Below are 23334 nucleotides of genomic sequence, written 5' to 3' on the forward strand. Positions count from 1 at the left end.
GGACTTTTGAAAACCACTTTTGCGCAGTCCTTACGCTCACGGTAGCCTCTCCGTGAACAGTGTTTATTTCTGCAGCAGCAGTTGTCGCATTTTCACCACTTTTATAAAAAAAAAAACAAAATGTGCCACTTATGAGCGTTCGAAGACTCCATTTTATTTTTTAACAACTCGTGCTTCTAGCCGCGATTCAAATCACTTGTTGAATGTACAATATATCAAAAAAAATATAAATAGTTCCGTTATATTCCGCGAATAATTTTTTGTATGCAAAAATCGTACAAAAGTGAAATTATGGATAAAATGCGCACGAACTTATGGACTGACCTGATACTTAATGAGAATTCGCTGCACTCAACTCTGTTAAGAATTTCTCTGCTGTCGCGCTGAGTGTGGTGGCATCACAAACGCCGTTTGACTTCATTTTTGACAATTCACACTATTTGTAGTCCGTGAGACTTCTCTATACTATTAACGTTCTCTGGAAAGTATGGCTGCGTTGGTAATTAAAAGGCAAATAGGCTGAAAATTTGCACCTGTCAGTTAACTTCCTGGCTCTAAATCTCATTCACAGCTACTGAATTAGGAAACTGGTATCTGCGCAGCTTTTCTGTTTATTTATTTATTACTTACTTTTTTGTTTTTGTTTTTGCTTTTTTATACATATGCGCTTGTAAATACGTTAGGTTTATTAATACATATTTCATTTTACTTAGTCGTTTTTAATATGTTTTCGTTTTTTGCTAAATCACATAATAATACCCTTCTCACGCTCATCCACGCCCACTTTACTGCACATAGCCAAATTCAAATTTTTTTAATAACATTTAAATATATATGTAAATATTTTTATGGTATATATTGAAATTTGAAACTTAGATTTTTTATCATTTGCTTGTGATTATTTTGCTTAAAACTGTATGATGAGATTTTTTTGTTATTTGTTTTTTGTTATTTGTTTTTACTTGTACATTTCAATATCAACAACAAATACACGTTTTAAAGCGACTCAATTGTTAATATACAAATATCAGTTAACATTAAGTTGTTACATCAATACATTTTTGCTCTAAAATCGTTTAAAAAATTTTGTATTTCACTAATATTAAACAATTATGACAAACAAACAGTTACAATGTCTTCATTTTTTTAGGAATCTATCGCAAATGGTTTTGTTATTAAAATTGCATAACTCTTGGATTACAAGTCATTACATAATTTCGCTGCCTGAAAAATTATTTCGCTGCTATGAAAGTTCTAAAATCTATAGAAAAATTACTTAAAAATATTTGGAAAATTACTACGGCGTTTACTTATAAACTAAACATTTTGATTTAATTGCAGCTAATAAATTTGAGTTACAAGATATTCCAATAAGAAGAAAATATCTCGCATGTAAAAGAGAAAATGTTTGATTTTTTTTACTTAGCAAATAATTTGGTTATATGGTAAAATGTATATAGTATATATAGTTAAGCAAAAATTGTCTTATAAAAAATAAATTTTGTCACAAATCGTAAAACAAATTTAAATACAAAAAAAAACAAAAACGCATCACCATAAGCGCTACACACACACACGCAATTGCATTGTTGCATATAGGACTTGGCAAGCGTCAAACAATGCATAGGCGGAAAGCTTTTCGTTTAATAGTGAGTTGATTAATAACGATATGCACCGGTTGGTTAGTTGGTGGTACCATTTTAAAGTCCAATTTTGCCTAATTTCCATACGTTTTACAATATTTTGCTAACTACAGTTATGATTAGTGCTTTCCGCCTGGCCCTCTGCAATTTACAGCCTCCACCTTTCCCGTTGCTCTCTACTCCTACACACACCTTCGTTTCCTGTTTGTGATCGTGTTTTTTATTCATCCAGTAATGGTTCCTGATCGCTCGAGTAAACGTCGTTATCCTGATTCGCAGCACGCCTGTAAAATTAGGTGCATGTTAAGGCGAGTATTCAACAAATTTGATTAACAAAAATTCTATTTATATGTACTTGTTTGCGTTTGCATTTTCATTTCATTAGAATTTCACATACATTGCGCTAGCATATTGAGTGCGCTGTGCTGGCGTCATGTTCAGGTTACCTTTCGTCTTCTTGTCGTAGCCCCAAATGACGCACGTTGAAATCAAAGCAACTGCAGAGGGAAAAATTAACAAAAACAAATATTTAAAAATTTAATAAATATTTCAGTATACACCCATTTGAGGTGGGTGGGTGGATAAAACCTACTCGTTAGCCAGCCCATAAAGAAGAGCTCAACCCAAATGTAATTGCCATTACTGCGATCCACAATTATGCCAGCAACAATGGTAATTATGGCCAGTCCAAGATTTTGCACAGATTGGCAGCTATACAAAAAATGTAGAAAATAGTAAATAACTGTGCATTCAATTGTATTATTTCATAGTTGTTGCAATCACTCACAATCCATAGGCTGTGCCCAGCTGGTACTCAGGAATGATCAAAGCTACTAAGGGCCATAGACTGGCGGCCAACATGGAATACGACAGGCCCATAATGACCATGCCAATGTATGGGTTTAGCAGCGTAAATGCAAGCAGCGCATGTGCGCCAATTGTGGTGAATGTAGCACAAAATACCCAGGTTACATTGCGTCCAGTCTTATCGATAACAAAACCGAAGAGTGGCGATGCAATAGCCGAAATTAAATATACAATGGAATTGACGTTGTTGGCTTGATCCGGCTTTAAGTCGAAACGATGCATGAAGAAAGTTCTAGAAATTTTCAAAAAATTTAACAAAAATGTTTCAATCCACAATAAAAACAACAAAGCAAGTTGCCTTAAACGCTCTCTACTCACTTTCCCAAAGCGATGAAAGGAAAGATGGCCACATAGTAGGCTACGCAAATAATTGAAACCATCCAAAAGGTAACCTTAAAAGTCGTGACATCACTCAGTTTGGCAATCTCGCCAGAAGGATTGGTGTTGCGTTGCAAAATGCGCTCCGCACGTTTATCCATCCAGCCTACAAAGTATGAAAAAAAAATTAATTAGATTTGCAGTGCTATTCATAACACAGATTCAAGCGTAAGTCACTCAGCCACTCACCTAAGATCAGTGCACATATAAGTGACAACACACACGTGCCCGCCGCCAGCAGTAATACCACACCGATTGCTCTATGGCCTTCATAGAATTTCGTTACATAATCATAGATGGGCTGCATCACCCAAAAGTTCACAGTGCTGCCAAAACGTGCCACCGACAATTGCAAGCCAAACACCATATTCAACTCCTTGCCCTTGAACCACAGCACAGCATAATTGTTTTGTGCAACAGCCAGCGATTCAGCGCCAATGCCGAATATGAAACGGCCCAAAATCATGACCCAAAAAGTGCCCAAAAGTCCACCAGAAGCGAATATCAACTGGCCAATAAGCAAAATGAACAGATAAATGATTGTGCCGAGACGTATGCCGAAAACGCGATCAATGAGGAAGCCGCCAATAAAGCAAAGCACTACATTTGGCCACGAGTAGATGGAGTAGATGAGTGTGAATTCCGTGGTGGTAATGTTTAGATCAGCCTTGAAGACCTCTTGTAGGGCACCAGGATTGTCGTAGCAAAAATAGGAACCTAGAAAAGAGAGAGATGATTAAATAATAAATGATTAATAATGAAAATGTAATCAATTACTCGGAAGAAAATTGAAATAAGAACCAATCTTGCGGAATTAAAGATTATTTATAAATTCACTACATTTTTAAATTCCCACCAGCTGCCAATCGAAAAATTGCTTCATCAAAGTGGTAAATTTGTATGCCATTGAATGATAGCCGTGGTTCAAGAGTAGCCCTTCTAAGGCAGATTTATACGCCAAGGTTGGGCATTGCCTATAAAGTGCCGATCCAAAAATATAGCATGGAACTGCAAAGCAGATGAACTTGCTCGAACCGGTACAACGCTTGACCTCCAAGTGGATAAGAAGCTGATACCTATGCCTATAACCACTTGTAAACTACTTATAGATAGGGAAACCATCAATAAGATAAATACAAGCTGGCAAAACCTCACAACATGCGAACTAAGCAGACAGACATGGCCGAAATGGAACAGCGGTCGATCAAAAAAATTGTTAAGATTTAACAGAGGAGCTATAAGAAAAAAATAGGGGTATTAACTGGTCATTGTTTAAGGGGTTAGGTGGGTTTCAAAATTTCAAAAAATCGATTTATTTTTTTTTGTCTTATTAAATAGTATAATATGTTTAAAATATTCTCCTAAAATTTCAAATTGATCCGAGTAAAATTCTACGAGATAGACCCTTCAGAAGTTCCGCCCATCAGGCCATGTCAGTGCAGCGTTTCGTTTTTAAACGCGTTTATCTCAAAACTCGATTTTTTAAGTCGGTGGACACGATTTCTCGAAAAGTTATGAAGCGATTTTGTTCAAATTTTGCACACATCTTTGGAATAACATTATCTCGTGCTTGAACGAAGGAATTTTTTTTTTCTATTCCAAGTAATTTTTCAAGGGCATGAAGGGTACAAATTCTACTCAAAATAAGGGTTTTTTGTTTTCAACGCCGCCAAAAATGTAATTTTTGTTTTTTTTTTTCCTTCGTCCAAGCACGAGTTTGAAACATCTACTAACAGAAAATTTTTTGTTTTTGAATTTCAGATGAATCTGTCATGAGTTATCCTGACTACGCCGAGAGAACTTTTTTTTGAGGGGTCATAGGAGACGACGTGTCCACGCCTTAATTTTCAAAATTTTTCAATGAAAATTTCACAAAATACTTATAAAATATGTATCTTTTATGTGTTAAATTGATGGAATGAAATATTCTGTTGATTAAATAAAAAAAAATTCATAAAAATGTACCTATTTTGAGCTTTTGAAACCCACCTAACCCCTTAATAGGCTGCCACGCTAGAAACTTAAGACTCCCGTACTTCGATTTCTGTAGAAGCTGTCTTAATACAGAAGAAGAGGAAACAGTCAGACACCTTTTATGTGAGTGTGAAAGCTTAGCTACAAGGAGGCTTCGCTCTTGATACGGTATTTTTAACTGATGTAGCGGACATAGCGCATCTAAAACTAACGAAACTTTGCTCATTTATTAAAGCTATCGGATGGTTTGAAAAGGAACAGATAGGGTAAGGATAAGTTCCAGTGATATCACAATGGGCCTACGAAAGGTCTACGTGTGTCATTGATTTTAATTAATTTAAAGTCTCTACAGAGTAGAAGTTCTATACCCTCACTGTATTTTGTTTTGTGTGTAATTAAAGAAGAAATTGATTGTTTATCTCTGTTACGGAGCAAGGATGATAGAATACATGGTTGCGCTTTCCGAATTCTCTGTGTCGTCAGACCCCATGAATAAACGAACAAGTAGTTCCTGTTTGTAAAGAGTAAGAGTACGCCAAAGCAATAGAAACTCTAACCCACAAGCGTACTTGGCAGGCTGAGGGAGGCTGCAGATGGACAAAACTGATATCCGACCGACTGTCGCAGTTCATCCTGTCACTAAGCAGAGTGGACTGTAGGAGGCTGGTTGGACTGGTGACGGGCCACTTTATATGGGCAAAGCACATGGAAAAGGTGGGCATCTCAGGCAGTGCACTCTGTCCAGCATGTGGAGAGTAGGATGATACGACGACGGATCAATTTCTGTGCGTCTGCCCCGCCTTCGCTCGAATCAGGCTTGAAGTCTTTGGCACTGATGTTTTAAGAAGCGACCACCTTGGCTCCTTGGCACCACAAGATCTACTCAGATTTCTTCGGAGGTCGAGTAGATGCAAAGAAAATTAAAAAGTGAATCCGAGTGCAGTACAATGGATTTAACTGTGTCTGAGTGTTGTACTTGCTTGTCTGACCCGACAAAAAAAAAACAAAATAAAAATAAACTACCAAACACAAGAAGTTATACGCACACACACACACTTTCTTGCACTGTTTGCACACTAACTGTTTGGAGAAGGTGCCACCTATAGTACTCCCTCGCCTTGCTCTACTAGAACTCCATGCTACACTTACCCATTTCAACTTAACTTTTAAGGCCAGGGACTTGTCACTCCAGCATAATTCCCCATACATATGTATGTGGAGAATGTTTATGCTGCTACAACAACAATAACATTTCATCTTAAACTGCTTTTGTGCGTAACAAAATTCGCTGAGATGTCGAGTTCGATTCCGCTTGACTTTTCGGTGTCAAGGAAGGAATTTTATGAATTTTTAAACTCTTATCTTTTAATTTGTGTAACTATCTTTTGTAATTTCAGTTCATATGAGGTTTAAGAGGTCTGCAAAAACTATTATTATGTCTTAGACTTGAAATAAAGGAAATGAAATGAAAGATGTGAAGTTAAAGTCTGGTCAGACGTAATGTTCCGGTAGGGTCGAACGTTGCGAAGCTCGTTAAATTGGTGGTGGCAACACTATAAATGAATTTAACTATATGCCGAATTATTTTTGGTATCGTAGATGAGACTGTCTTGGGAAAGTTACGACCTCTATTGATCTTCTTGCTTAGTTTCGATCTACTGGCAGTTAAATCTTTAGTCGGCAACATAATCTTCCCTAACACATGGGCTGAAAAGTCCCCGACCTAATACATAAATGGCACTAGTTTTATTGCATTCACCTTTTTTTTTCAGTTAGTACTAACCTTAAAAAGGTAGCTGTTAAAATTGCACGATATTCTATACATTGGTTTGTGAATTGTTGTGCTAAGAGTGACACTACTTTTATTATTTTCAATATTTTCAATGGATCAAAAAGAATTTAGTGTTTTCATTTTATACTGCTTCTTGAACGGGAAAAATAACGCTCAAGTAAAGCAATGACTTGAAAAGTGTTATGGGCACTCCGCACCATCAGAAACAACAATAAAACGATGATTTGCTGACTTCAAACGTGGTCGTAGACACCGATGAAGCACAACGCAGTGGACGTCCAGATGAGGCGGTAACACCAGAAAACATCGAAAAAAATCCACGAAATCGTTTTGAATGATCGAAAAGTGAATTTGCATGAGTTAGCTGACATGGTAAAGAAATCAAAAGAACGTCTTAACTTCATATTGCATGAGCATTTCATCAAGACAACGCACCTTGTCTCAAGTCATTCAAAACAATGGGAAAACTACATGAAATGAACTTCGAATTGCTCCCACATCCACCGTATTCGCCAGATATGGCTCCCAGCGCGCCAGCTGACTGTTCGCAGACCTAAAAGAAATGATCGCCAGCAATAAATTTCACTCGAACTGAGGCTATTCGCTATTTCGAGGCAAAAGATAAATCGTTCTACAAAAGTGGTATTGATATGTTAGAGCGGCGCTGGAATGATTGCGTTGTTCTTGATGGAAATTGTGTTAATAAATAAAGCTCATTTTGAACAAGCAAAAAAACATATTTTCTTTGTTAGGCCCGGGACTTTTCAGCCCACGTATTAGATGCCTGCGACAGCCTGCGTCGATTCAATCGAAAACAGCGACCACCGTGCGAGTATTTCAATTTTATCACTTTTCTGTGAAATCTTCAAAAATTATGCGCCCCATTTAAATTCAATGGGGATTGCAATACCGCCTGGCTATCAGTAGTCACAACCAGAGGCATAACAACCTCAGGGTCGAACTGGAAGAACATACAAAGCGATGCACAGATTTCTTATCAACCCTTATTAAAAAAAAAAAAAAAATAATAATAATAAATTAAAAAAATTAAGTGCTAATGACAGTCACATATAATATAAACGGCTTAATGCACAACTGAAAGGGCACATTTCACGATTTCGTATCTCGACCTAGAAATTTTCTAAGCAAAGTCACGCGATGATGCGTCTCACTCACCGAATCCAAGCAGGCACATAAAAATCAAGGCGATAAAACGATGCACACCGCTGGCTGGATTGCAGCACATCGATGAACCACAGCCGCTGGGCTGCAAATCCAGTTCGTTGTCTTGCGGGCTGCGCCGTGCCATTGAGGCAGGCGATGTTGAGCGCGCTTCCTCATTTTCCACTATTGGCATTACATCATCAGGCATCTTTGCGCAAATTAATTAGCAAACCACGGCACACTTTGCAATTTATTTTCGTTACGTTTTTTCGCAGTTTTAATTTGATGTTTTTCTATCGCAAGTTTTTGTGAATGTTGCAAACGTCACGCTAACTTAACTTCAACTGCTTCATCAATTTCAATATTTAATTGTGTTGCGCGCTGCTGTAAGCGCTTATCGCGACTGTGCAGTGGCGCGCCGTCGATGCTCGATGCTGGGAATCAGCTATCGCTTATTCGGTTTGTCCGGACTCTACTACTTCCTAGAGGGTGATTTTGATTTGTTTTGTTTTGTCAGCTCTATAGCTTTTGTTGATTCGTTTATTGTTGGCGTTGTTTGTCTGTTGTATAGTGATTATTTTTATTTTACTATTGATTGTATTTTATATTATTATATATTTATTTATTTAGAGCGCGATGAGGGGCGTTATTGTTTTGCAATTTCGTAACTTCATCCACTTTTATACGCAAGCCACAGAAAATATTTATCAAAAATAAATTCCAATAAATTCAAAAACGCTTAAGTATGGAGAAGTTGGATACTTCACGAAACGTTTGACCGCTCTGTTCAGACTTGAGACTGTTCGTATAAAGTCTTAATTTGCTTGTGAGCGCATGTAAGTGAGTTTGTGTGCGTTTCCACTACTAGACGGCACAGTCTTCTGCTTATCGGACTTAGACCCGCAATATTTCCTTTCGATAATACAGTTCAGGCTGCGCTCGATAATCAATTCACAGCGCGCACACACAACCAAACACACACAGGCTCGTACAAAACAAAGGCAACACAACTTTGTTGGGATGTTTCCACTGCAGCAGTGAGACGAGTCCTCGATTCAAACTGCAAATAGAAAAAATAATAAAATAAGTATATTAATTAAATGTAAAATTTTATTAGAAAAAGAAAATGGAACTAAATGGAGCATTATGAGGCTAATGCCTGGCTAATCAGTTTCGAGTTAATGAATGCATTGTTTACCAATAAGTCTATGTAAATGTACACACATATACACATATACTCGTACATGCAAACATTTACATATGACATACAAACTATTAGTCAACTGAAAGGAAAGTGTGCAAAACGATTTCTTTTGTGATTCATGATTCATTTAAATACAAGGTTTAATTATCTATTTTTCATATTTTCCCTTAAATTCTTATGTACACTCATACATATGTACATACATATAGTATTGGTATTGATGGCATTAATGGTGGCCGTATGCGTCAGTTTACTGGGGCATGTGATTTATAAGCCAGTGTCAAATATTTTGCTGACGTAGGGTATTGTTCGGCGATTGTACCTACAAATTCGTAAATATATGTACAGCTGCCGCCAACTTATTAGAACTACAGCGTTACAGTAACTTGTTCCAATAATAACTTAACTCAATACTAACAACTTCTTCCTCTACGATTTCTTCTCATATACACCCTATTGCAAAATTATAAACACATCATTTTTTTATAAAAATACTAGCGTACTCTCGCCCGCTTCGCTAGACGATAAATTCAATGATTTGCTGAAAGAGAATAAAATTAATACGAAACAAAGCAAATTCTTTGATACAATTTCATTCGAACTTTATTGTAACACTTTTTGCTAGACAACGTTTTTGGTTTTTTCATCTTTCGCGTGAATAATGACGATGGTTTGCCAACTCGTGAGCAAGCTACATACAATTGTCCATGAGAAAAAATTGGGTATTCTAAATTAATACCGCACATTTGTAGAGACTGTCCTTGCGCCTTATTAATTCGGCGAATAGGGAACTGCAAACGTTTGAAATCGAATGGTAAATCCGCCGGAATCAGTGGAATTCAGGGTATCAAAATGTCTTCTCCTTTGTACTTCCCTTTCAAAATTGTTGCTTCGATAACGTTACCCATTAGCTTCTTCACAGCGCGTCTGGTACCGTTGCAAAGTCGGGGCACATTACTATTGCGCAGCATAATAATCGGTGCTCCAATTTTTAATCGTAAATTATGAGGTGGTAAGCCTGGCAAATCGAGTGAGTTTAAGAATTCAGTTGGATAATTTACGACCTCATCTTGATCAGTAATAGTGTCCATTGACTTATACGCAACTATGTCACCAGGTATTTGATCTAAAATAGCTGAATTTATATCATTGACGTCCTTATTTTTCCCAGCTAAAATTGCTCTTTCGCTGAGTCAATCATGGTTTTTGTAATGTTGAACTATGTTTGGAAAAACACTTCGCTCTAACAAATTTCTTCTCAGTTAATTGCTGAAAATTAAATATTTTGAAAAAACTATTTTTTTTTTTTAATTTAACGTTTTTGAGAAAATTTTGTTCTTGAAAAAATTTCATACCTTTGTAAAAGTTTAAATTGATTTGTTAAAAAAGATTTTTTTCCGCTTTGAAAAACACCCCCTCGAAAAAATGTATTCTCTATTAATAGTGGAATATGAAATGCTTTGAAAACACCATTTTTTTTTTAATTTTTTTTGGTTTTCAGAAAATTTTGTTTTGAAAAAATGTCATACCCTTGAAAAAGTTTTATTTTATTTTATTTGTTTAAAATTTTTGAAATTTTTTTTTTTGTAATTTTAGAAAAACACCTCTTCGAAGAAATTTCTTTGATCTTTTTGAGGAAAATTTGGTTTTGAAAAAATTTCATGCTTTCGAAATTTTTTTATTTTACTTTATTTCTTCAAAATTTTTGAAAACAATTTTTTTTATAATTTTCGAAAAACACCCCTTTGAAAAAATGTTTTCTATGTGTCATAGTGGTATTCCATTAACTTTTAGGATTATAGTCAAATACTTACAAATATCTACGCTTTCACAAATAGCAACAATAAACAAATTTCCTCAAAACCAAAAAATTTACTTTTTTTCTAAAAAAATTCTAAACAAACAACGTAATAAATTTAGAATTTGGTATTCACGAAAAAACAGTATTGTTTTTATTGTATTAACTGAAAACCAAAATGTTGCAAAAAATCAAAACAAAACTAAATTATTTTTTTGTGTTCATTTGGTCCATATGTTCCATAAAAAGTTGATATGGTAAATAATATGCAGGGTCTGATACACGCAAATTTCCATTGACCATTATAGTGACAAAATTATCGATCACCAATTCCAACAGGATTTCAAAATCAGAGTTGGAATGAGTTGTTGTGTGGTGTACTTCTGAAAAAATGAGAAATAAACAAAATAAATCTAAAAATTCGAATTCTAACTTTATCTTGTGTACATATGTTCTTATTACCTTTGAATTTTTCCAATGAAGCACCATTCATTTTAAATTTTCCAAGAATTTTTTTTATCATTTCGCGTTTCTTTCCTTTTTCATTCGATTCCAACATTTGTTCATAGCCGAAAACATCGTTTGCAAACGCATTCATTTCCATATAGAATTGGTCAAAGAAAGCATTGCTCAATTGAATTGAAACATTATTTTCATAAATACTTAGGACCTTAACTAATGCACCTTGGTACATACCTAACGCAGATATTCATCGCGACCTTGACATCGATACTATTGATGAAACAATACAAAGCGCTAGCAGAAGACACATAAATAGGCTATTAACGCATACAAATCCTATGATGAGAAGACTACCAAATAAAGAAAAATCTACCCAAAGTCGGCTTAACCGTCAAACACCAACAGATCTTGCAAAATCCTTGTAATCAATTGTCAACTAATCGTATATGTCATTGTTTGTTAACCACTTGTTTTTAAATAATATGTATATATTTCTTCTAAATGAGCTTGGGGGCATTGACCCTTCAATATCACTCTCATTCTATCTTTTTGTAAATCAAATTACTTATTGTCTAACGACAGGTGTAATATTTTATGGAAGAAATAAAAAAAAAAAAAATTTCATTCGAATCTTTTGAAATTTCTGTATACAATAACGAAAAATTCAAAAAAAGTTGTACACATAAAATGAATGTCGATTCGAAACTTACTTTAATCTAAGAATCGAGCAAGTTTTGTTTTGTACAATATTTTGATTTTTTCTTTTTTTTTATATGAAGAAAATATTTGAAAGAAATTTTTTTTTTGCTAAAAACCTTCCCCTAGTGGATCCCTATAATATGAAAAAAGAACGAATAAAATTGGCCTCGTATCGGCCCAAAAAATGCGTACAAACGAACATCATTTCATTTTTATATATATAGATAGTTCATACATATAACAAAAACCATATAACGCAAAGTTTCGAACTTTGTATAAAATTTTAAAATATTTGGCAAATTTTCATCAAAATATCAAACATTTTACTCAGAATTTTTAGAAAAATTTCGGGTATGCAGTTTTATAAATCATAGAATTTTGTTACAATAAAGTGCAAGTGGCTCAAAAATCGCGTTAATTTTTAACCATTTTTTGTGCTGACAATTTTGGAGGTTTTCTTCCATATAAAAAAACGAGTAGGAGTGATAAAATAATAATCTAAAATAATAGATTTCTTTTTCTCCAAAATAATATTTTTAATTTTCAAACATCTATACTACATGAAATTGAAATTTGAAAAGGTCGAGCCAAGGAGCACGGCTCCTAAAACACTCAAGCCCATTGTATTTAAAGCTCTGGAAAGAGGGTAGATAGTCAAGGAGGGAAGGAGAAAAGTATCAGAGAAAGATATAGGAAAGAATAGAGACAGAGATAGATACATACATACATACATACATATCTGTAATCCTTTGACCAAACAACTTAAAAAAACAAATCAAGTGGCTATAAAAAATTGGTCTAACAAAGCTGGGATTTTCCTTCCACATCAAACTCCTAGTGAAATCAATCGCTAAGTCGGAAAATCTTTCATATAGTTTTCGAGATAATGCCAAATAACGGTTTTGGTTTCAAGAAACAAAAGTATTTCAGAAAAATGTCTAATATCTGGAGAATCCATTAAAAATCGAAACATGAGATATAACAGATTAAAAGTATGGAAATTTTCTATATTTTGTTCCTGCTCCATTTTTCATGCAAAATGAACTTTTTAAATATATTTACCAGTAAAACAAAAAAAGTTATTTTTTTCAAAACTTTTTTTTCAAATTTTTTTTGTGTCAAAAATTTATTTTTTTTTAATTTTTTTTTCAAAAATTACTTCTATTTAAAAAAAAAAAAATTTTTTTTCAACAATTTTTTTTCAACAATTTTTTTTTAATGTTTTTTTTTTAATTTCTTTTTTTTTATCAAAATGTAAGAAAACGATTTTAGAAAAAACATTTTCTTTAAATTAAAAATTAAAAAGTCCTCTAATATAATAGTTAGAATAGAATAACTTTTTTATTTACCAGAGGATAAAAACACTCATTTTTGAGTTGACTTTACTTAAGTAAAGCTTAACAAGTGGTCAACACAGTGTCGCATTTTGTGATATATTAATTAACACATTACATGCGGGCAGGGTATTAATACCTCTTACGACGACTGATCGTAATATGGGGAGAGGTATTTTTACTCTAAGCTTTCATGGGACTAAGCGTGCCGCTGGGTATTTAGTAAATTGTGCTCTTTTTAGCGCTATCTAGTCCACATTATACACAGCAGTACAAGAATGACTTATATTTAAAAAAATGGCTTTGAACGGCGGCCGCCGTGGCCGAATGGGTTGGTGCGTGACTACCATTCGGAATTCAGAGAGAGAACGTCGGTTCGAACCTCGGTGAAGGATCAAAAATTAAGAAAAAGTTTTTTCTAATAGCGGACGCCCCTAGGCAGGCAATGGCAAACCTCCGAGTGTATTTCTGCCATGGAAAAGCTCCTCATAAAAAAATATCTGCCGTTCGGAGTCGACTTGAAACTGTAGGTCCCTCCATTTGTGGAACAACATCAAGACGCACACCACAAATAGGAGGAGGACCTCGGCCAAACACGCAAAAGAAGGGTGTACGCGCCAATAAAAATAAAAAAATAAAAAAAAACCTTTCTATTATGGACTCTGTGGCGTCGAACCGGCGGAAGTGACACTCCGCCGTGTTATCAATCCAATTTTTTCAAGCCTTTCACTGCACTTTTTTACACTGCAGCCCGAGAGTCATCTAGGATAAGGCCTAGACCCCTCGGTTAGCTGACTAAGAGGTCTTCAATCGATTATTCTCAAATTATGTACCTACCGAGGCGTGGATACGAGGATCGTTTGAAAAGTGTGTGCAAAGTCAAAGAGTTTATGTTTAGTTAGTAGCATCTCTTAGAAGAAACCTCACCAACTTTCAGGCAGATCGGTATATTTATTTGCGTCTGGCTTTCGTTTGAATCGAGGAAGTCGAGTGATGTTCGAAAAAGTCCTTTTTAGCATCACGACAACCAGCTCACGCCTAAGCAGTTGTGGTTTGCAACCATATGTAAATAGGGCTCCAACTCGTCCACAGCATCCCTATTATCCAAACTTGGCTCCCTTGGACCATTCGTACTACTATTTGTTCGCCAATTTGAAGAAATGGCTGGCGAAAAAAGTTTTTATTCAAACGAAGAGGTGATTCAGACTTGGATTCGGAAGGAGAAGTGTATAAGCCTAAAAGGAAACTACGTCGAAAGGTAAAAAATATATAATACCTTAACCAATTAAGTAGTTTTGTTTTTTTGCCCCCTTTTTTTAAACAACCCTCGTATATGCTTATACATACATACCTAATATAATTTGAGTTAAATTTTTTTACAAACCTCGTTTACGATTCCTTTTTAACCTTTTTTTAAACTGCACAATGCTTGTGATTTTTTATTTATATTTTTTATTATAATATATAATATTTATTTAAACACAACACAAAGCAGCACTGATGACACTGATTACAAAAGTATCTTTTCGGTGGAGATTTGTTTGTTATAAACACACAGATTATAAACTAAAGAAGTTGCTTTCGTCCGTCTGGCTCGCGCCAGTAAAGGCATTATCACATAAATCCCATATTCCATGAGAGCGACGTGATGGGCACGAAAACGGAACGAATTATTTTTGAATTTCAAAAGTTGTCAGTATAATTTTTGCGGACTTCCCGGCTGTCTAAGGTTTCGCTACAACTCGAAAGACAAGACCTTAATAAAATTACTAAAATTTTCCTTAGCCACAAATGCGCCTTATATACCATTCCTTAAACACCAGCGATAAATTTTACTTTGCGAGTTATCAGTAACTAAACTCAAAACAAACAGAATTTGCATTGGTATGCCCGAAAATTTAATGCATATGCAAATATTGTGGTACTCACTACATATACCGGGTAGTTCAAAAACAAGTATTTTTGTAAGCGAATTAAAGAGAAAAAACATTATTTATGATACGTTTATTTTTAAAAGGTATAAACATTTAAATTATTTATTCTGTCATTTAGCGTAGCCCGTCGAGCCAATTTTTCAAAGCTTTATTGGCGTTGATTTCACCATAGACTCGGTCCATATACACTTTATGGGTTTGAATAGTTTTAGGATAACCACCTAATAACGACAATCCTTAATGACACCACACAACGAAATCCAACGAGCTCAAAACGCAACTATGAGGCACGCAAAAGCGATTCGCTGCAGCCACAATTTGATTTGTTAGCTTAGCCTCCGAAATAACAATAATTTTTGGCGAAACAATTTTATTGGATCTGCTTTCCAAGGTGAAATTCGTATTAAAAGCAACAAGATTTGAGTCCGTAAGTCCCGATTTACACACAGAGACGTCTGGAAGGGTGACACTGGAAATTCTCCTTTGATGTTTCATTCGCAGTCACACAGGAAAAATTGTTTTCGGCAACATTCATTGCTTTTGTTGTTTACTTCTTTAAGTTTGACAATACGAATAAGAAACACAAAGTGTGTCGCCAGTACGGGTACGACCTTCTATCTGCATGTTTTCGGCCTACGCATGTACATATGTACATATATACCTTCATCTCAGCCTAATACCATCCTAGATTTCATAGAAGAACTCGATTTGGATGGAGTACTGTGAGGAGTAAAGGACACAATACACATAATGGTACGTATCGGATACCTCCTTTTCATGGTAAAAATAATTGGACCTACGCTCCATAACAGACCGTTATTCGGCTCTGAGCGAATATAACAGAATCAGCTGATGGGCTGACGTCACTTGGGATGTGTTTACAAAAAAACTGAGATTGTGTTAGTGATATACGAAAACAAAAATTAACTCAATCTCCCCGCATGTTGCTTCGTTGCAGAAATCGGCTGGGAGAATCCCATGTGACATGGCAGCCGATGTTCCTCTCACAATTTTCTTTTTTCAGCATAGTTAAAGAGCAAACTTTGTAAATCTAGCGACCTTGTCGATCTAAATTTGTATGAAGTCAAAGTAAATTGTGTTGTATATTTGCATACCTGTATTTGGATCACCCGGTATATGCATGCACATACATATATTAGACAAGTAGTATTTATAAATTAAAAAAAAAAAACTACTTACTTGCTAGCATGTATGATACTTAGATATGTATTTCCATTCCTTTGTTTTTAAATAAAGAAATAACAATAAAAAACATACAAATGTCGCTTAAAAAGCTTAAGGTAGTACTACACATATCCGGTATAATATACATACATACATGCATACATGTATATGGTAGCGTCCCATGATAAATCTTTTCATCAGCCAATATCAGACCGTTAGTCGGCTCTCACCGAATTGACAGAATCAGCTGATAGGCTGACGTAGCCGTGGTAATAAATCGGTTTGTTTACGAAAAAACTAAGAATGTGTAAATGAAATACGAAAAAAATTAACACAATGTCACTTCGTTGCCGTCTGAGCAACAGCTGATTGGACGAGTGTGTGAATGCATGTGAATGATCGTGCCAATCCCCCTGAAACGTGGCAGCCGAAGTTCTCATCACAATTTTGCTTTTTACCATAGTTATAAGCCAAACCTGATAAATCTGTAATCATTGGTAGCGGCCAACGATTGATACCATGGCGAAAAAAACATTTAGAAGGTGTGACTAATATCAGACCGTCAACCGGCTCTCAGCGAATTTGAAAGAATCAACTGATTGGCTGACATAACCGGAGGTTATGACAACGGTTTGTTTACGAAAAACTGAGATTGTGTTGGTCAATACAAAAAAAATCAACACAGTTTTAACTCATGTTAGTGCGTTATCTCCTGAACAACGAGTGATTAGACGAGGGGGTCAATATGTGTGAAATGAGCAGGCAGAATTCTGCAGTCGAGTCCCGAGTGACATGGCAACCTAAGTTATCGTTTTTCTCCATAGCTAAACACCAAACCAGGTAATCTATCATCCTCGGGTTAATACGTGACTACCACTAGGTAGAGTCCGGGTTCGTAACTCCGAGCATGAAACACCAAATGAGAGAACAAGTTTTTTGTAATAGCGATCATCCAGCGGTAGGCAATTGCAAATCTCTGAAATGGATTTGTCTCATAAAGAAGCTTCTCTTAAAAAAACATTTGCATTTCTCAGGAGGTATAAAACTATAGGTCTCTCCATTTTGTGAAAAAAATTTAATACAACAAAATAATAAAAATATAAAAAATATCAACAGCAAGAATCACAGCACAAATAGGATGATGAATTCGACCAAACACCCAATAATGGATGTAATTATATAGGTACTTATATGTATACACATATATCATATATATGTGTGTATGAATAAATATATGTATATGTATTGCATTGGTACAAGTATATATGTATATGTGCATACTAGACACTAAAACCAATAAATCCAATTAATCACATAATTATTGATGGAAAAATTAAAATTTATAATTCTGCCCAGAAGCAATGGCTGGCTAATATTTGTCAATTAGAGTAAATATGTAATAGCAAATCCCAACATGCCTCCATATAACACGTATAATATAAAATTGTAGGTTCATATTTTTCTAGTAATCGCTTGTAATCACATACACATTTACAAATTCATACATATATAATATAAGTAGTATATGCTAAATAAATATTTGGTAGTCTAAAAAGTTCCGTAGCAAATTGCCGCTGTACGGCTTTGGACTCGAGTATATCTTGTGACAACGCATTGCTTTTTTGTTATAAAAAAATTAAAAATGCAATACAGACTGTTAAAAGTTTGTAATGTTTACCAACTTAGATATATACATAGATAGTCTACCGACTTAATGCAGTGGCTAGAAAAATAGAAGCGAAATAATTTTTTAGTTTTCATACTCACTGGAAAAGTCAATGACATCATGGAACAAATTGAGAGAGATCAGCCATTACGTTAACAAACATCCAACACTAAATAGTTTTGGAAATAAAAAACTCGAAGTATGAATCTTCGAACTTCGCATGAAGCAGAACGAAACCGAAAAACTGATTGTTGATAATGAAAAATTTATCACATACGACAATACCACAGGCCGACACATATTTTGAAGCCACAACTATACTTAAAGTTTTTCATTTGCTGAATCTCGCACCTGACTAAACACCGACAGTCGGTTCTACGCTAACCTACCCGGAACGCCCTGAATTTATATCCTGGCAAGAACTGTCGCTTGAGCAACATTCTTCAAAACTGTATGGCAAATATCTTATGCTGTTACAAAACAAAAAAGCTCCGGGAAGTCAAATTTTTGAGACATTCCCGCTTAAAAGTACAAAAAACATGATTTTTGGCTATATTTGGGGTTATGTAACACATCATAAGACATTTTTTTTCAAAGACCGCAAACGTATTTGTAAAATCTAAATAAAATATGAGGCGTAATATTTCAGTTATCAACAAAGAATAATTCCTCAAACTTGGCAAAAGAAGTAGTTTTAAAGAAGGCAATGCGATTCTTAAAAAAAAAAATCGAATAGAGGCCGTCACCATTGCCTTACTTTTATTTAAATGTGTTTTTCTCCAAAAACCACTTTTACAAAATAATAAATCAAAGTTGATAGTCGTGGTTTAAAAATAATGAAATACTACGCACCAAATATCACTTTTTGTTACCAAAGCCGAGCCGAGCCGAGCCGAACCGAACTGCAACCAAATGTTTGGTCCAAAACGAAACGAAACCAAAAATCATCAAGGATACAATAATTGAAAATGATTTTAAAAAAATTCAGCTTATTTATTAGTAAGGCAAAACAAAGTAAAAGGTTTTCCAATAACAGGTGTTACAGATGAATGGATTGCGCTATCGAGAGATGATTAACAATTTTTTATGGCCGCAATTGGATGGTATTGATCTGGACAGCGTTTATTTTCAACAGGACGGCGCTACGTGCCACATAAGCAAAGAAACCATTGATCTTTTACGGGAAAAGTTTCCGGACGGTGTTATCTCTCGAAGAGTTGATCACAATTGGCCACCGAGATCTTGTGATTTAACAATTTATGACTTTATACATTACATTACATTACATATATATTTTGGATATCACTGGCAAGTGATTAGCTATGAGTCGCTGAATTCGAATTTGATCCGAAAAATGTGTTATCACCTCAGATTTTTGAAATATTTTACTCAAAGAGTTGAAAAATAGTTAAATAAATACAGAATTTAATATATGTATACACTTAGGGTATTCGGAAGTCGTGCTATTTATCGTATCTGTTTTATTTTGCTATTATTAGAACGATTGTAAAGTGATCGACGGCCTTCACCTGCTTGAAATGCTCGCTCACTTGCTGAAACCAGCGCGACTTCGCTCGTGTAGACCGCTAATAGTAGAAAGTATGCGATTTCTCGCTTACTTCACAGTAAACGAGATCTCACTTGCTTTTAACTGTCGTTTTTGTAACCTGAGACCCTTTTACTGTTTTCGGAGCATCATTTATTGTACAAACATCGGTGATTCTAGAGTCACCTCGCACTACAAGAAAAACACAAATTTAGAGAAACGTTCGTGATTATTTCCACATTCCCATATTGAAATAATTACATAATTGGCGCCTACACTTATTTGAGGTGTTTGGCCGAACTTTGACTTTGTCTTATTTGAAAATATGGGCTTGTGCAAACTCGTTTACAACGCTATTTTCTCCATTAAACTCCTTAAACATTGAATGACGCGATAACCGCTGGCCGAGTTACACAAAGCGCCCCAGTCGTTTCTTTCTTGTGCTAACCGGCGCCAGTTGGACACACCAAGTGAAATCAAGTCCTTCTCCACCTGATCTTTCCAATGCAGAGGAGGCCTTCCTCTTCCTCTGCTACCACCAGCTGGTACCGCATCGAATACTTTCAGAGCCGAAGCGTTTGTATCCATTCGGACGACATGACCCAGTCAACGTAGCCGTTGGATCTTTATTCGCTGCGCTATGTCCATGTCGTCGTAAAGCTCATACAGCTCATCTTTCCATCGCCTGCGATATTCGCCGTTGTCAACGTGCAAAGGTCCAAAAATCTAGCGCAGAATCGGGTGTTGTCATAGTTGTCAAATGAGCCTTCGCCGCTGCTCAGCCAAACAACACATTTCACTAATATCAGAAAAATTAACTAAAAGCCAATTTTTTTAAATTCAAAACTAAAAAGAATCTGAATTAATAATATTTCATACGTTTAGCGCACTTTTTGCTATTAGAAAAATTTAGAAAATTTCTCAATAAATGTCCACGCATGCATCTTTAGCTGGAGTGTTATAAGAAAATTCACAATTTTTAGGCGCTTTTATAAAACTCGAGAGTTTCGCAGTATATTATTTTTGGCACTGGCCTAATTTTTTAAGTCAAACAAGATAGTAGCAGTAAGTAGATGATTTCTGCTTTGTATGTCTGTTTATCATAGAAATTTTGACATCAAAACACCAAATTGCAAAAACAAAATACATATAATATAAATAGGTATTTTTGTTGCTCCCGTGCCAACATATTATATTTTATAGCATCGCCTTGCCGAGAACCGTACAACAGTTTTGCCGATTTAGGTTCTCCAACTCTACAATTACTACGAACAAATACACCCTTTATATAAAGAGAAATGCAACAAGTACGTATCTAAAAGAGTTATTATATATGTATGTACTTCAACTTGTGCGATGTATATATACGTGCATACATATGTATGTATATCGCCTTGACTTTGAGAAAGTGTATGTAAATATGAAAGACTGGCATATTACCATAAATTTTGCAGCATCTAAAAGCTGATCTTAGGTAGATAGATACGTACGTGAATATGTCTGGAATTTAATACACCCTATTATAGGTACATATGTCTTCTTGCAAAATTTATGTAATATTTTCTTGCATATGTACTTAAATTATTGATTTTACAAACACACTTGCATATGCATTGTCTTTAGGTGTCCATACCAGCGTTCCTGCATATGCAATTTTACGCCAATATTTGCGTTTTGGTCAAAAAATATTATATTTGTTAACACGAGTACCATACAGCTCTTCAACAACAGAAGAAACAAAGAACGCAATTAATCAGCCTAGAAGTAATGCGTCTGATCCCTCGATCAAAAATAAAAAAGTTATTCTTAATATTAAAAAACTCACCTCGTTATTAGAAAGTTTTTTGTAAATAATGTGGAAAATGTTTATTAAATTATAACACTAAAATACCAGAAGAAGATATTTAAATATATATTATTGATGATGCACTAAAAATTGTCTACTATAACCAGTTTTTTGTTGCCTTTCTTCTGCTTTATTAATTCCGATTTTCTTTGACTTCGCTTCCACCATTAATTTTGTTTTGCTTTACATATTTGTCTAAAGGCAGGGTTGCACTTTTTAACATTCAATCGGAAAGTTTAAACGAAAATTGCGCAAACTTATTTGAATATCAAGAATGATAACATATATCCCCTTAGTATTAAAATAGCCTATACATTTTTTGATGTTTTGAGAAAATGAATTTCAAACTTTTTGTCGAAAGTAGCTCTCACTCAAATCTCGTTATGTCGGTAAATATTTATTATTTTTGACTGACGTTTTGACCCATTTTGTGGAACTAGAATTTGACAAAATTTTGACCACATATAAAATCGACGATGGAGAATCCAAAAATTCAATAAAAAAATAATAGCCTATGAGCACATAGACTATTGTTATACTAAGGGGATGATATATAATTTAATAAAATCCATAATCTAATACTATTGTGCAAATTTAAATGCTTATAATATAATGTATTTATTTGAAATAAGTTTTTTAATAACAAAAGTGAAAATAAAAGGAGCTATCAAGATTGAAAGTTACAAGTCTCTATTTAAAGAAATGGTAATACCTTGAAAAAAGCTTAAATGGATGCGAGAGCAAAGCCAATTGCTATACTTTTTAATGCATATACCTCATAACTCCATCAAAAGAAGTTGCTATTAAAAGATACAAATTTCAAGTAGTAAGCACGTTCACATATCTAGGCTGCAAACTGGCGACAGATAATTCGAGGAGTCTTACTATAGAATAACTAATACATGCAGCTAATAGAGCGTACGCCTCATTTACAATACTTCTCAAATCAAAACTTCTTAATAGCCCCAGCAAGCTGGCACTATATAAAACCGTAATTCGACCGGTTGTGTGCTGGAGCTGAAACATGGACGTTGAGAGAAAAATATAAGCAAAATCTGCAAATATTTTAGCGGGAGGTTTTCAGAACAATATTTGGCGCAGTCAGAACTACACAAGACGAATGGTGCATGCGATGGGATGGTGAACTGGACGAACTCATTAATAGCAAAAATATAGTACGTTACATTAAAACGTAGGGAATGCGATGGATAGGTAAAACGTTATGAGAATTGACAGTTCAAGAGCCCAAAGGAAAATTTTGCATACACAAATAAAGCAAGAGGAGGACCAATATCGAGGTGGATAGATGAACTGAAAGAAGACTTGGAACAGCTTAATCTAAAGAACTGGAAGGAAGCGCCAACGGAGAGAGCAGCATGGAGGTGTAATATTCAGCAGGCCAAAACTCTCAAGAGGCTGTAGCGCCAAACGATGATGATAATAATGATACCTCATACCTTTTTCAGCAATTAATTGAACAAGTAAAGTATTTTTTTAAAAAATTAACAAAAATATTCCAATAAGGTTTACTTTGCAAAACTTTACTATTGCAATGTTATCTTGAATTTAATTATATATAGGCGCGTACACCCTTTTTGGGTGTTTGGGCGAGCTCCTCCTCCTATTTGTGGTGTGCGTCTTGATGTTATTCCAAAATTGGAGGGACCTACAGTTTTAAGCCGACTCCGAACGGCAGATATTTTTATGAGGAGCTTTTTTATGGCAGACACTCGGAGGTTTGCCATTGCCTGCCGAGGGGCGAACGCTATTAGAAAAATGTTTTCTTAATTTTGGTGTTTCACCGAGATTCGAACCTACGTTGTCTCTGTGAATTCCGAATGG

At 35.0% G+C, this 23334-nt stretch overlaps 1 protein-coding gene across 2 annotated transcripts; it reads right to left on the minus strand.

The window, feature by feature from the left end:
• Window positions 1–595: 595 nt before the first annotated feature.
• LOC129247213 (major facilitator superfamily domain-containing protein 1-like) lies at window positions 596–21627 on the minus strand. Of its 2 annotated transcripts, none has more exons than XM_054886237.1 (8): window positions 21472–21627; window positions 7831–8878; window positions 3078–3605; window positions 2829–2994; window positions 2431–2742; window positions 2236–2354; window positions 2041–2140; window positions 596–1927 (listed from the first exon to the last, which is right to left on the minus strand). In XM_054886237.1, the coding sequence occupies exons 2-8, from the start codon at window positions 8024–8026 to the stop codon at window positions 1864–1866; spliced, it is 1485 nt and encodes a 494-aa protein (XP_054742212.1). In that variant the 5' UTR covers window positions 8027–8878; window positions 21472–21627; the 3' UTR covers window positions 596–1863. The 2 variants fall into 2 exon arrangements, with proteins under 2 accessions (XP_054742212.1, XP_054742213.1); XM_054886238.1 differs by having other exon boundaries at window positions 1999–2140.
• Between the last annotated feature and the right edge of the window lie 1707 nt (window positions 21628–23334).

This window comes from Anastrepha obliqua, chromosome 5, assembly GCF_027943255.1.
Source record: "Anastrepha obliqua isolate idAnaObli1 chromosome 5, idAnaObli1_1.0, whole genome shotgun sequence".
NCBI classification, from domain to species: domain Eukaryota; kingdom Metazoa; phylum Arthropoda; class Insecta; order Diptera; family Tephritidae; genus Anastrepha; species Anastrepha obliqua.